General features: G+C 36.9%; 1 protein-coding gene across 3 annotated transcripts in view; it reads left to right on the top strand.

The window, feature by feature from the left end:
- PLEKHH2 (pleckstrin homology, MyTH4 and FERM domain containing H2) overlaps positions 1-15,694 on the top strand; it is a 61,476-nt gene that overhangs the window by 19,718 nt on the left and 26,064 nt on the right. For all 3 annotated transcript variants that reach the window (XM_030034492.2, XM_030034494.2, XM_030034493.2), the window contains 11 exons: positions 938-1,087; positions 1,538-1,621; positions 3,127-3,208; positions 5,614-5,796; positions 7,580-8,568; positions 9,599-9,674; positions 10,156-10,250; positions 10,880-11,024; positions 13,252-13,388; positions 14,493-14,603; positions 14,866-14,952. In XM_030034492.2, coding sequence (XP_029890352.1) covers positions 938-1,087; positions 1,538-1,621; positions 3,127-3,208; positions 5,614-5,796; positions 7,580-8,568; positions 9,599-9,674; positions 10,156-10,250; positions 10,880-11,024; positions 13,252-13,388; positions 14,493-14,603; positions 14,866-14,952 — 2,139 coding nt within the window. The remainder of the gene's footprint in view (positions 1-937; positions 1,088-1,537; positions 1,622-3,126; positions 3,209-5,613; positions 5,797-7,579; positions 8,569-9,598; positions 9,675-10,155; positions 10,251-10,879; positions 11,025-13,251; positions 13,389-14,492; positions 14,604-14,865; positions 14,953-15,694) is intronic.

Raw genomic sequence — 15,694 nt, forward strand, 5'->3', positions numbered from 1 at the left:
GGAGAATACAGTTTCCTTTTACATCTATTAATTGTTCTTACAGAGATGTTCTAACACCTTTCTCTGCTCACTATCCAGTTCAATAAAGTCAAAGCTAACAGCACAAATCAAAAATCGATACACATAATAGCTTCTTCATTGATGCATCTTGCGTCTTTGATACACAACGCACATGGAAACCAAAGGAGAGGAACAGTGACCTATTTTAGAAAATCTGTAAGAAAATAAAGTGAGACTATCCCATACAGTCTCTAAATAGGATTATTCTATGTTGTTTGTTCTTGTTGGAGAAGTTACATCATCTAAAGAATGAGATCATGGCTAAATATTTAACCAAAGTTGCCTTTGATTCCAAATGGCAGATATTGCTATTGCAGGCATTTTATGAACATGTCTCTGGTATTACCTAAAAATCCTTTGTATCTTACTGTGAGACAGATAGAAGCTGAAAATTGTAAGAATAAAAATGTTCATGTACTAATGTGGAGTTAGAAAATGTTCCTGACTACAAGCTAAGTACTTCTTAGCCATTTTTTAGAATGCTTGTGTTAATTTGTTGTTTTTTTTCACACTGTGCAATTGTTTGTTTATTTAAACAACATTTATTAAGCCTATCAACAGCTCCCTATACATCCATTGCATTCTTCCCATATTGGCAATTCTAACAGCTTCTGTGTTACAAGCCTAGAAGCCTCTCACTGATACTAACAAAATCTGTATAAGGTCTATCAGTGTTTTGCTAGTCCTATTGGTATGAGATGCCTAGGGTGACATAACGAACTCTGGAATCTCTTCTCAAATAGGCTTCAGAACTTTGCAGGGTTATCTTGAATCTTAAGTGTGGGGGCAACTTTAACAGTCCATTTTGTGATTAAATCACTACCTTTAACTTGGAGTATTATGTTTGTTAAAGTCTTGTGTTTGACCTTCCAAATAGGTGCAGGTCATGGAAGAAAAATTAAAAGCAGCTAATGTTCAAACGAGCGAATCAGAAACCAGGTTATATAAGAGATGTCAAGATCTGGAGATCCTGATACAAGATAAAAATGACATAATACAAAAATTGGAGCAACAACTTGAAGAACAGGTTAGAAATAATGGTGTTATAAAAGATGAGCATCAGTTCCATTCCTAATTACACAAAAGGAAAATAAAAATTAAGATCAATAGAGGACAGAAAAGTTTAGCATTATTTCTGTTGTTTGATTAAAGAGGTTCCCATTAGAAGTATATCATCTGAATAAGGTTTATTCACTTGCAAATTATGCTCTGGCTTCCTTTGAAAGAACATCTAACTTTTAAGAGGGGAAAGATGTTCTTCCTCTTCACTGTCTCCTCTGAAGACCTTTCTTTTTTCCTAGAGGAAAAAGGAACGGCAGCCTTTGTGAAGGGCATATTCATCATTTTTTTTTTTAAAACACCATGTATTGCCCAGGAGACTGAATTACTTCAAGCAATCTTAGCATTTGTGTCTGAAGATACTACTCAGGCAGACTATAATACTCAGTGAAAAATATGCTTGTCAATTTTTTTCTAGAAGCAAATAAGACTGCAAGAAGCAAAAATCATAGAAGAAAAAGCAGCTAAAATAAAAGAATGGGTGACAGTCAAGCTCCATGAGGTATAACTCTTGCTATAATACTTATACAGAAAATATAATGGTGTGACTGGATATCCCTTATGCTTTTTGGCTGTTAAAGAGCTTTGTGCTGTAGTAAAAAAAAAGGCTTCCCAGTTTCATTGATCTGTATAGTTACTCGCTTGAAAGAGGAAAAATGAAAACAATAGCACAGAGGGCAGAGTATCCATGTCACTTAAATTCTGATATCTAGTTTGGTCAGCTAATATATCTGGGTCCTCTTCATGGAGAAAGGGCCTGTAACTGCTCGGTGGAAGGTCTACTTATCTCCACTAATTAAGAGAGATTAGCTGGCAAACTGAGCTTGCTCAAGCAGATGCCTGAAGTGTGAATAATCCCCAGAAAGCTGACCAAGTCTGCTGGGGCCTGGCAGAAAAAAGGACTTGATCATTTTTTATTTTCCAATGCCCACAGTACTCTTAGTCATTAACAGTTTCAGGGGCACCAGCTCTATTCTCAAAAGAAACCAGTTGTCTCCCTTGTTTCTCTGCTGTGGTGACACAACCATATCTTTGCCCTGCCTGTGGCTGCCAGTTTTGGTGTGCAGCTGTGCTTTCTCCTCCCTTGTGTGTACAGAATTTAAAGTTGCCCATAAAAGTTAAAATCCTACTCTGTTGTGGTTAACTGGAAATTATACTGACTCCAGTTGAAAAACAATGAAATTATTATTTTTAAAGTAGGAAACTAGAAGTAACATTTACTATTAGTCTGTGAGGGGAGTTTTTGAAATCATTGAATAAAACTGCAATTAAGTTTAGCTAAAATTATCTTGAAAAAGTTTAGAAAAAATTAAATATGACTCAAACTATTTACTTAGTTTGAAACATGGAGAATCTCAAGCTAGTTTCGCAGAGGTGGCTAGGTGCCACCCTATGGGAAGTGGCATTGCTGGCTCCCATCTGTGTGATATGGGATACTCAGATTCAGACCTTCTCTTTGCATAATTCAGAGCAGGAGTTTGAACCAACATCTTTTACCTCCTGGTAGTGGGCTATAGCAGTGGGTTCTTGGGTTTTTTCTTCCTGTAGAAGGTCTTCTGCTCTGTATAAAGTTTTTCGGTACCTATTTTTTTAATCTTTGCTGTGGGGTGGTAGGAGGCATTAGCACCATCATTTCCTCTAATTCCTCTGCTTGCTCTTAGGTTTGCCATGTGGCATAAAAGTTTGTAATTCTAGCCCTCTGCCTTCATTAAAAATGCCAATGCAGATTTCTTTTTTCTTAATTATTAAGGCTTTTTAAAGCAGTCTTGGGTTTGCTTGGTCATAAGAATGATTTTAACAGAAGAAGAGCAAATAATCATTGCAGGGAACTTCATTGTTCAGAATAAACAAATGCCTAGACTGACATTAAGAGAAGTACCTGAGAGGAGCTTACCATTTGAACTAGCTTTATCCTTAGTCAGGCAGAAATTCATAGAAAATCTGAATGATGTAATGACTTTAAAAATTGTTTCACCGATGGCTGAGATTACATTTATATGCTTTTAGTTAGAGGTGGAAAATCAGAACCTTCGCTTGATCAACCAAAAGCAAACCAAAGAGATGAAAACAGTACAATCTAAACTGCAAGGTAAATGTACAAATCTTTAAAAACTTCTCTATATCTGGCATACTTCTTTCTATTCCCTATTAATTTGTGCATCTGCATAATTGAAATATTCTGTGAAATCACAAAGTTTTCAGTTAGTATGAATTAACATCAAAGTGACTGTACGTGAAGCTGTTAGGTAAGCAATAATTTAATTTTTATTAAAAAGACAGACAAATCGCAGCTTGTTTTTTGTTGGGTGAACAGGTATCTGTTATTTAAGAGGTTCTGCAAGTAGTAAGATTTGACTGGATTTATGTCAGATCTTTGGTTTCACTTCTTTATAGCATAGGTGGTCCTAGCACTGTTAAGGAATAGATGAATGTCAGTCTGCATCTCCTTTTTCTAGCAAATGCTCAGCTGGAAATCAGAATTCTGGTCAGATTTTTTTAATTACTACATTTGACTACAGTGATCCAAAACTTTAATTCAGCCACAGTATCACCAGGTTCCTCTCTAAGTGGATATAGTTAATTTAAAAATAGTAAAAGGTAAATATGGGAAAGGGGAATATCACCTCCAAGGAGCATTATTTCGCATTAATCAAAGTTGAATTTTATTTGCCACCATGTTGCCTGTTCACTCCTAAGTCTCTCTGAAGGTTCCCACAGTCCTCTCCATACTTAGTTGACCTGACAACTTAACTATCATCTGAAAATCTTGTTAACTTTGCTACCTAGCCCTCATTTCTTGATAAGGTATCTCATGTATATATGTACATACACAGACATTTAGAAATGTACGTATATGTGTATATATACGTGCGTGTACACTCGTAATATGCATAATATATGAAAATACAAATATTTACAAAATACTGTCGTGGTTTAACCCCAGCCAGCAACTAAGCACCACACAGCCACTCACTCACTCCTCCCCCCCGGTCGGGATGGGGAGGAGAATCGAAAACAAGTAAAACTCATGGGTTGAGATAAGAACAGTTTAATAATTGAAATAAAAACAAAATAATAATAATGATGAAGATAAAAAGAGAGTGAAATGTAACCCAAGAAAGACAAGCAATGCACAGTGCAATTGCTTACCACCTACTGACCGATGCTCAGCCAGTCCCCAAGCCGCAATCCACTTCCCCTGGCCAGCTCCCCCCAGTTTATATACTGGATATGATGTCATATGGTATGGAATATTCCTTTGGCCAGTTTGGGTCAGTTGTCCTGGCTGTGTCCCCTCCCAGCTCCTTGTGCCCCTCCAGCCTTCTTGCTGGCTGGGCAGGAGAAGCTGAAAAATCCTTGCCTTGGTATAAACACTACTTACCAACAAGTAAAACCATCAGTGTGTTATCAACGTTATTCTCATACTGAATCCAAAACACAACATTATTGCAGCTACTAGGAAGAAAATTAACTTTATCCCTGCCAAAACCAGGACAAATACATACATAGACAATATGAAGCTTTTAAACTAAGATGCACCTCTGTGTTAATGGGGAAACTGGATTGGTTTGTTTCTTTGCTATTTTTTGATCAGTAGCAATTCTATATACTTGAGCACTTAACAGCTTTAGTAATCCTCTTCTGCAAGATCTAGTCAAAGGCTTTTTGAGACACTAAGAATTTGTCAGCTGGTTTCAACACACATTTCCTGATATGCTCAAAAATATTAAGAAATTTATTACCATTTGCAGTGTCCATGCTGGTAACAGGCTATATATTATGATCATGTGGTACTGTTTTAAACAGCTTACAGGATGTTACCCTTATGGATAAGGGCCTTTTGTTCCTGGATCTGCCACAGAACTTTTTATAAACAGGGATGGATAGCATTGTTTCCTGTCAGTTTCTGGCAGAATAGCTGTCCCTAAGGACAGATTTCATATTCTCGAGGCAGTTAAACATTTTATGCTTTCACCTTCTCTTGAAGTCCTCCATATATACCTTCTAAGCCCGCTAACTTATTCCTTTTTATTTGCTGTAGCATCTATTACAGATTCTCTTAATATTTTTATCTGAAGGGAAGGCCATCACATATTTTAGTACTATTGTTCTAAAGTCTTTCCCATATTATATATCCTAAACCAATCCACAGGTTTAATTTCAGTCACAGCAGAATAAAATCAGGCATTTCCACTAGGTTTTCATTCTGTATTAAGTGCATGTTTTATACCTTATTGCTGTGAAATTGTTAAGAGAGAATTTTTTCTTTTTTTGTATGCTAAAAAATCAATCTTTAAGAACTTGAAATGTAGCTCTGGGTTTCTTTTGATATGGGGAGGTATCAGGTAGATTTTTATTCTTATAATTTTTTTATTATCTTTTTGCTAAATTTTAATTATCTTAAAAAAAACACTTTACACTGCAGAGTAAAGAGACCAGTAGCATAGCTTGCTGTATCCCATTAACACAAGATTTCTGAATTATATTCTTCAGAAGCTACAGGCAAGAAATCGGTTAATTCAACACAAAAACCTGGAGAGTGTCAGCGACTAAGCAGTTTGACTTTTGGATGCTTTTCAAACAGAGCAAGAAGTCCTCAACCATCTCCTAAGTTTGAAGAAATAAGCAAGTCTTCATCTAAAGAGTCAGACTACACTGAAGGCAAAAACATGCTAGGTACTTAGTCACCAATACTGCCATTTTATTCTGACACAGGTGGAAAACTAAAATCGACAACTATGTCAGTGTATCCAAACCAGCTATTTTCAAAGTACGTAGCAGTACTCTCTCCCTCTTTAATGCTAGTGTCTATAACTAGGAAGAAATCCTGTTGAGCACTAGAGTCTCCATAATACCGCTAATACATTGTTTGGCAGCATGCAGTGGCTGACAGGTACTTTGGCTGCAAAGGAAATGATTTGTTGTGGCCCAGGTTTGTTCCACAATAGCGTAAGGAGTTTACAGCTGCCAGTCCCCCAGGGAGGGCTGTTAATTTTTATGCCTGTGTAGAGTCTCACATAAGTCCAGTTTCTGTATATTTTATCTATGCTATCATTGATGTCCCAGTGTTAGTTTTATGCCCTAACTCAATAAGATCAACTCAGTAATCTTTCATTAGTATGATCAAAGTCAGAAATAACAGAAGGGAGTCTCAGGCATCTTTTTGCACCATTGTTTCCTATCCGGAGAAGGAGAAGGCTCCTTGATCAGTTCATACAATTTCCCCAACAAGCCCTGAAGTCTGGTGATGCCAGCAAATCGGTGTGCTGTTATGCCATTATAAGCGTAAGCAAGTCCATTGCAGTTTGCTACTTCCCTTACGCTTTGAAAAGCTCAGAAAGGAGACTGTTGCTCTCTAGTCCTTCATTTGAGTCCCACAGTACTATTTATGACCTCAGCATTTTCTCCACAGTTAATCATGGTACCCAAAATTGCAAGTTGAGTTCTGTAGAAAATCAGACACTGAAGTACTTCCTATTAATATTTTGTATATTTATATTACACCAAGTTCATTATAAAGGTGGGTATGTATTATTATTTCCATTTTTATAGATGAGGGAATTAAAGTAAGAATCTTTTTTTTCAAGGGAAGGTATAAGAAATAGAACCTTAGGCTTGCCCAGATGGAAACAGATCAACTTTTGTGACTTCATTACTTTAATGTGGACTAAATTAAAATCTTTGGCTTATCTAATCCACTTTAACTTCATACAGCTATTTAACCTTAACTTTCCCAAGTGTCTGTGTAGAAAAGCCCTAGTTCTTGCATCTGTTTTAACTCAGAGGGAGCACGTAGATGTCACTGATGTGCTGCAAGCTATAGCTCTGTCTTGTAAAACCAGGTAAAAGTGAACAGCAGAAGCAAAACTCTTTTTAATACAGCATCTTTCCCTAAGCATCTTTCATGAGCCTCTCCTGTGTATCTTAAGGATTCACCACTGGGAATACAATAACATCTTGCAGAAGAAATTTCTGTGTATAAACACTGTAGAAATGCTCAGAATACTTGATTTGTTAATGTAAATCTTTTCTGACAAGCTTTTATTAAACTTTGATTTTTCCTTAGATTTAATAAAGCAGCTAAATTTATATGCTCTCTTAATTCTTTGGGCTTTGGGGGGGGGGGGGGGTGTTTGTTTGTTTGTTTTCATACATCTGTGGTTTACCTTAAAATATGGTTCCACTCTGCTTATCTTTACATTTATTGCCATTTTTAGTTTGGCTAGAACTTTGAGTAATGTCTGGTACAGTTTTTGGCAAACATCATTGCAACTTCAGTTGCATTCAAAAATTTATAATATTTTTCTTAAGGTTTATTATTTACAATATTTTTAAACTTAAATGTGCTTGTGCATTTGAAATTATTACCTACTTACTACTTGCAGAAATGATGACAAAATCCTTTAGCAGTCAAGTTTGCTAAAGTAATTTTCTCATGTTCATTATATTTCTCCTCTAGAGAAGGATATCCTGGAAACTACCTTCGCTGGTCCTGCACACGAGGCCAATAAAGGTCAGAAGTCATTGCAACAAAGTTCCTCTGGATCAGAGCAGAACAAAAATGTAAGAACAAGCTGTTCATTCAAAGATATAGACAGCGACATGTCAAAGAACTCCTGCACTACCGGGAGTGACTGGAGCTCAGACGAGGATGGAGGAGACAATAAAGGACTGAAATCCAGGTGTGCATCGACTCTTTCAAGCCACACATCTGAGGAGAATGCAAGGTACAGTAGAGTGGGAAGTGAAATGTATTTGACAGCATCTGATGACAGTAGTTCTCTATTTGAAGAAGAGAGTTTTGGTGTTCAGAGGACTCAGCAGAAGAAGTTATACTCCTGGCAGCAAGGGTCCCAAAGAAAAGGCCAGAACAATCCAGGTGGAAAGTGCAACTCTGACTTCACAAGTAAAAAGAAAGACCAAGATAGTTCTTCAGATGAGCTGAATAAGAAATTTCAGTCTCAGAGGCTAGATTATTCATCCTCATCCAGTGAGGCAAATACCCCAAGTCCAATTTTAACCCCTTCTCTGACACCCAAACACCCAATTCTAGCAACTTCTGCGGGTTCTCAGTGCACAATGCCATCAGATTCTCCCTCAAATTTGCCACGTCCAAAGTTACGGACTCCAAATGTGTTTAGTATAAATTCAGCATTAGCAAAGAAACATCTAAGCCAGCCCCAGTTGAGTTCTGACAGAATGTTTGGTAGAAATAGAAATGCCATAAGCATGATACGTCCATGGAGACCTCAGGAAACAGACATTGATCTGGTGGATGGAGAAGATACTGATATTTTAGAGAAAATGGAGATTGGTTGTGATGAAGGAGTGTTTACCTATGACTGCACTGAAACACAAAATGCTGAAGCCCAGGAATCTTGTGATACGACAAAAAAGGGTGCTAGCAACAAACCTCCAACCCCTCCATTACATCGATTTCCATCCTGGGTAAGTGTAATTATTTTTCCTACTGGTGAAACTAACTCATTCTTGTGCCTCTCTTCTATGATTTTTGTTGCCTCTACCTTTCTTATTCTCTGTTTGATGACAAGACAGGGCGTTACCTTAATTGGAACTAGGCAAGTTTGATTTGATGTATTCTGGCAGTATTTCTGCCATTGAAAAACATAGTCACTATTCTTGTAGATAGGACCAATATTTTTCATGTCACATCTGAGTTACATATGTCCTTTTGAGTGTATCAAAGAAGGTAATGTTTGTGACTGCATTTATTTATTTATTTATCTGAACACCAATAGAGCCTAAGGGTACTGGTGTCAATGCCTTTGCTATAACCATTGTACCACTCACAATCTAGACAGTTAAGTCGGCAGAAGACTTAACTTCAGACTGACTGACTAAACTACAGATTACAGAAGTTATTGATCACATTTCCAAGTAAAATTTTAAAGCTGTCAATCAGGGAATTAAAATAGATGTTAATATGTCTTACACAAAATCCAAAATTAACTCTGTCAGGACTCAGTGAATCTGCAGTTCCACAGTCAGAGATGTATTAATGATTCAGAAATGAATAATGCTTTAATATAACAGCTTCTCTATGTATATATATTAGTGCATATTTTTTCATTATAGTTTTTCTTATCCTGGCCTTTTAACACAAAATGGTTGAAAAGTTGCCTCCTAATGGCATTTCTTTCTTCTTAACATACGATCTTCCATTGAAAAACATTCTCACTATAGCTTCTTTGGCCTCTGATAATAGTATTTTTAAAAATAAGTTACTTACAGGGCAAGCATTGTGTGAAAAAAGGTTGAAACAGACTATGGATATGATGGGTATGGCATAGAAAACAAGAATGCATTTGTCAGCTGCTACTGATGATGCTATTTTAACAACCATTTTATCACATTGTTGCACTAACACAAAGACTAGAAGGCTATGGGGAGGCTAAACAGAAGAAAAGTAATTGTTGTGTTTTAATTATCTACCATCAAATCCATTCTGCTTGTATAGGAAAGCAGAATTTATGCTGTAGCCAAATCTGGTTTAAGGATGTCTGAAGCTTTCACCATGGAGTATCTTAACAAAAGTAAGTGGTTTAGCTGTTCATTCTCTCATCAACAAGAACTCTCTTCTTAACGGTGATTTATAAGCAAGGCTCAAATGTCCCATGTTCTTCTAAGATATATTTATGAAGTTATCTGCTATTTAAAACCTAGAAGATCTTTGGTTATCTTTCCATTGTCTTCTATTACCTTGCCTCTAGACTTTGTGCTGAATTTGTACTTTGTTCACTCCAGTTTTCTTTGCAATTCATTTTGAAGATTCTATACCAGGTACCAAGGTAAGAGAATAAACTTCCAATTTAAAAAGGGTTAGTGGTCATGACTACAATTTATTTATACTCCTTAAAACCATTGTAAATTTCAAAAAGCTATAAATCTCACATCTAAAACAGTTGAGTTAGTTTGCTTTTTATAGCAGTTATACAATGCAAAAAATTACATTTTAATTTGGTTAATTGAGGGGTAAATTAGGAAGGTCATTTATGAAATATGTTGCTTTTTTAGGTGCTGTTTCACTAACTTCATACTCCATATCTGGATTATATACATCTCTGATATATAAGAACATGACCACTCCTGTCTACACCACTTTGAAAGGGGTAACTGTATTAACGTTTAAAGGAAATATTTAAATACGATTAGGCTTCACATTCAGGAACTTGCTGTTTCACATTTGATGCTACCATGCCAAATATGTCATAAGATGATGTTTAGAGATCACAGAACCCCAGAAGTAATGGAAATGTCAAATAGCTGGGAAAAAAAATTACTACTGCTTATAAAATGTTACTAGCCCAGGTCAGTTCTTCTTAGGTTCCTTGCTGATTTTTTCCAAAGGCTTGTTAAACAGAGAAACATGGCGTTCAATGCCATAATTAAAAGTGTGTCTATGTGCAGAAATGTCTTTGTGTGGGTGCCAAAGCTGTTTATAGTCAGATAGCCAGCAGTAACTAATCACAGCATTGTTTGTTTTCTGGCAGCCTTTTGTGATTTGGAAAGACCCACCCCTTGAGCTACCTCAGGTTTCTGTTTTAAAGTGTGGGGGTGGTTGAGTACACAGAGGGCAGAGGGAATTCAGTTTTCTGTTAATATTTGTGTGCCAAAACTCACAACCCAAGTAAGAGCAGCTTTGAATGTTATGAAGACAGCAGAGCTCTGTCACACTATGAAGGAAATGACTGATACCCTTTATGCAAGGTATCAAAGAATGTTGTGTTAATTTCTGCAGAAAGCAACTCAAATAAGCAACAGCCCATTTATAGATGAGTCGTCAGGATCTGAGGAAGAAGACAGCTCTCGGTCCAGCTCAAGGACTTCTGAGTCTGATTCTCGAAGTAGAAGTGGTCCGGGTAGTCCTCGGGCTATGAAACGAGGTAGGCAAAAACTATAAAAATGAGTAACTTCTGGGAAGTTGGGAAGACTAGGTAGTTTACATGATCTTCTTAGAAATAGATTTCTTCCTTAAATAGCATGGACATCTTAAATCTAGGCTTTTACCTCAGCTATCAAAGCCTAGATCTATTATTCAAGCAGGAGAAAGGACTGTTATACATGGCTTTCTTTTTATTGCTGTTATTAGAGATGTCTTTTTAAGGCATTAATCTAGTAGCTGGCTGTTGTCCTGAGGGAAAAGTGACTTGTACATTTAAAGCAAGAAGCTCAATTCTATCTATACTCCCATGCCAAGGACTTCCTATGACCTTTAACTGTAGGTAGGTAAAAATGAGGTAGAAAAAACTAATTGCCATCAGAAAAAACCCTATATATATCCAAGTTTATAAAACAAAGTAACAGTTTCATGTGATCAGAAAGCAGGTGGAAAAGTTCCCTCAACAGAGTATTTGGCTCTGTCAACTCATGCAATAAAGGACTTCTTTTATTTTTACAGCGATTGTCTCAAGGTCCTGTGTAAAGATTTAGTTAAAACACTTTCATCCAGTAATGTTCTGTCTTTGTGGAAGACAAATCTCACAGCTCTAGGTAATTGTGTGGTTTCCATCTGCAGAATTGAAAATAATACACTTCATAACATTGAAAGATATAATGCTTCCTTATGGGGTGACAGTATCAATGTTATATCCCTGCGATTTCTTCACTGGGTAAACCAAGGGAGACTAAAATCTAGGATCCCAGTGAGGCCAAGTGTTAAGATCCTTCATTATGCATTGCCTTAGAAATGCAAAATAACATTATTGGTAGTCTCTGTTACCCATGTTAAAATCCCAGTTAGCAGGAGCTCTGCTCAGTCACGCTTGAGCAGGTAGATATAGCCATGTTTCCACTAGGAGTTTTCCAGTGCCAGCCATACCTGGCCTGGAGTCCTGTTTCCAGTGGTGCAGTTATGGTTTTGCTACTACATTAGTGTGAAAAGGACCCATAGTTCCTGCTTCCCAGCAGCTCCCTCTTGCTGAGCAAAAACCAGTGCTGTGGCTGCAGAGGCATCTCATGTTACATGCTTGCACAACAGGAAAGGTAAATTAGCTAATTTAGTACCTGGTTTCACCTACAATTTATATCCATGTCTGTAAACTGGAACCATTCCTTTTGTTCATGCTTTTTTCTCATAAAATAGTCCTTGCATTGTTTCATGCATGGAAGCCTTTCTTAACCACAAAACACAAATATACATATCTTTGTTGAGAACACACTGTTTAAAAATTTAGGCAGTCACAAATTTCACTAGGTGCATAATTAGTTTGCTGCATATTTGTTATTAAAGATCCTACATGAGAAGAGAAGAACCCACTCTGAAAGCCGAGGTGGCTTACCAAAGCAATAAATGAGAAAACTTGGGGTTTTTTTAAATACAATTTGCAAATTAGTTTGGAAATGAATGAAACAAAGGAAACAAAGCATCTTCACCTCAATCTTGGAGAGTAACCTTTCAGTGTAGAACACTAGTCCTTACAAAAGGACATGTTCACATGTTTGAAAATAATTATTTCTATGATGAATAAGGAGGAGTTTGAATTTTTATGCTGATTCACTAGAATTGAAAACAGGGTGCATTTTTTTTCAGGATTAAAGCTAATAAACTCTAAAAAAAATCCTGAAATCTGGAATTCAGATTTTTAGAAAACATCAGTATAAAAATTCATACTAATTGCAAAATAAAGACAGTCACCTACAGCTTCAACATATAGCAGATCTTTAGCACAGCTTCTTTATACACAAGCAGCTGCATGAGAAATTCAGATACTAGACTGAATGATAGAAAGGGAAAGGGGAAAGTTGCTCAGTTGAATTAAAGATCCTGTATTCGTTTTCTAGAGTGAGTATGATGCACAGCACTAACTCCCTCTTAAAAAGGCTGTAGTAATATAACAGAAGGTGATAATATATAGAAGACATTTATTTGGTGTTTCATTTGAAGTGACTTAAACTCTGTTTAATTATGAAGAAAATGGGATTTGGGTATTAGCACTGTGCTAATAGTTCGATATGCTCATATTTAAAAAAATGCTTGGTTCCGGATGGATTTATGCTGATACTTGTGTTTGCCTGCAGATCCTACTCAGATACTCTTTCTGCATGGATATTCTGATCTAATTTGTTTCTAATAAAAAAAAGTAAAGAAACATCTTTCTTCTTTTAACACAGGTGTGTCTCTGTCTTCTGTGACCTCAGAAAGTGACTATGCTATTCCTCCAGATGCATATTTAGTAGATACAGACTATTCAGAGCCAGAGCAGAAACTTCCTAAGACCTCTTCCTCATCTAGTGATAATGGAAAAAATGTGAGTACTGAAGTTCTGTGAAGACGTGTACCTGTGGTGCTGTGTGTGTATGTTCAAAGACTGCTACCAAATCTCTATATTCAGTCTTGCTGACTCACAGACTGCCTTATGAGTACAAATAGCAAAATATACCAACAATAAGTTAGCCATATATAAGGCTATAATGATTGAAGGAAAGTGGAGGATAATTCCAAGCTTTCTGTGTAATGAGCGGAAACAGGTAGACAGCTCCAGAAGACAATTCAAAGCACTTAAGATTTTCCTTTCTTGGAACAAGATCTGGTATCAGATTGCATATGAAATACTAAAATCAGCTTAAAATTATTATTTGAATATTCAGGGAAATAGAATGGCATTCCAGTGAAGGAGTTGGAGGCATCAGTAGAAATCTATGTGCCGTAATACATTTCTATAGTTTCCTCATACAGGGAAAACTTTACGCATCAGAGAAATCATAAGTAGAGCAACATGCAAGGACGGGTCAAAGAAACCAAACCATTGTGGGGTATTTGTCTGTCTCCAGGAATTTTTTTAATGGCCTGTGTTAGTAGTTAGTGTCTTAACATACAAGTGGATTGACTGCCTGGTGATGAAGATAGATGGTGATTTTAAGCTTTCTTCACAGAGCAAAACTGTGAAGTCTGTTCTACAGGTGTACACACTAAAAGTATGTATTGTGCAGAGCTCTGAATTAGAGTGCTCTATATCTGGTCTGTAGGTTAGGCCCTGAAGTTGGGAAAAAAATACATTTACATTGTGTTCATTTTGTTCCTTGTTTAATATAAATAATTAGAAAGTAAAATCAGGAATCATCATATTCTTCATTTTTTTATATAGTTCTGGGCAAATCACTTACTCCCCTCCATGTACTATAACTGTAAGTAGGGATATTAATTAGTTATCCCACATGCATGGCGTTTGTCTTAATGATGCTTGTAAAAACTTTGTCGTTGGACTAGAAGTCTCATCAAATACTGTAATTATTATTTAGCATGCTTTTAAGTCGTTAAAATATCTCTCTGTGTGTGTATTTATACATATCTCTGAGGGGTATATGTATATATTTGTACCTAACTACTTTTTATCTAACTTCTAAATAATCAGGAACCTTTGGAAAAGTCTGGATATCTGTTAAAAATGGGTGGTAAAGTAAAGACCTGGAAACGGCGGTGGTTTGTGCTTAAAGGAGGTGAATTACTATACTACAAATCTCCCGTAAGTACATGTAACTTATCTGCTATTTAATATTAGATTGTTTTCACTGAGAATCGAGGGGTGCTAGAAGGAAAAGAAATGTATTCCTGGTTTCTGAGATGTTAGAGAGTGATTCAGGACTCAGTTCCTCAAGAGGTGTACAAGGTACTCAATGTCTAACTAGGAACTGTTTATCAAGATTAATGTTTAAATGAATTCTGTAACTATTTATTTCTATTTGTTGTCAGATTTAAAATATTCTTTTTCCATTCTTTCCATACAGAGTGATGTCATTCGAAAACCTCAAGGTCAAATTGAGTTAAATGCATCTAGCCACATTGAAAGGGGTGATGGAAAACAAACAATTCAGGTGCCTGCTTTTCTCATCTGTGTTTCAGCGGGTATCTATTCCCTCCATCCCCAAAACCAACCCCTTGTTCCAGTCCCTATTGCACTGGAAGTCCAAGCTTGGACTTGGAATTAATCAGTGCCATTTGTTTGAAACTAAAAAATCATTTCAGTTACAGAAACTATAAAAAGGCCTACATGTAGTCTTGTTTGTATTGCTACAAAGGTCAAGTCATCACATTTGAGATATAAATAGAGTGGTCTTGGGGCCAGCCATTAGGGTTGAGAGAAGTTGTTTGTCTGAAAGGAGATAAATTGAGTTTTCTCAACTCTGCTGTCCTGGAACTTTTCAGATAAAGCCCTAGAAAGGGTCTGTCTGCTCTGCCTGGCCACGGAATGTTTCATTAATGAAAAGTACTTTGGGGAAAATAATGCCCCCAAAGTTGTGAAACTACATTGGGTAGTATCTGTTACAGTATATGTGGAGACCAGTGAGGAGTGGCATTCCTCAGGGGTCGGTATTGGGACCAGTGCTTTTTAAGATCTTTGTTGGCAACGTGGACAGTGGGATCAAGTGCACCCTCAGCAGGTTTGCTGACAACACCAAGCTGCGTGGTGCAGTCAACGTGCTGGAGGGAAGGGATGTCGTCCAGAGGGACCTTGACAGGCTTGAGAGGTGGGCCCGTGCAAACCTCATGAAGTTCAACATGGCCAAGTGCAAGATCCTGCACACAGGTTGAGGCAATCCCAAGCACAAATACAGG

This window comes from Aquila chrysaetos, chromosome 13 (genome assembly GCF_900496995.4).
Source record: "Aquila chrysaetos chrysaetos chromosome 13, bAquChr1.4, whole genome shotgun sequence".
Taxonomy (NCBI): Eukaryota; Metazoa; Chordata; class Aves; order Accipitriformes; family Accipitridae; genus Aquila; species Aquila chrysaetos.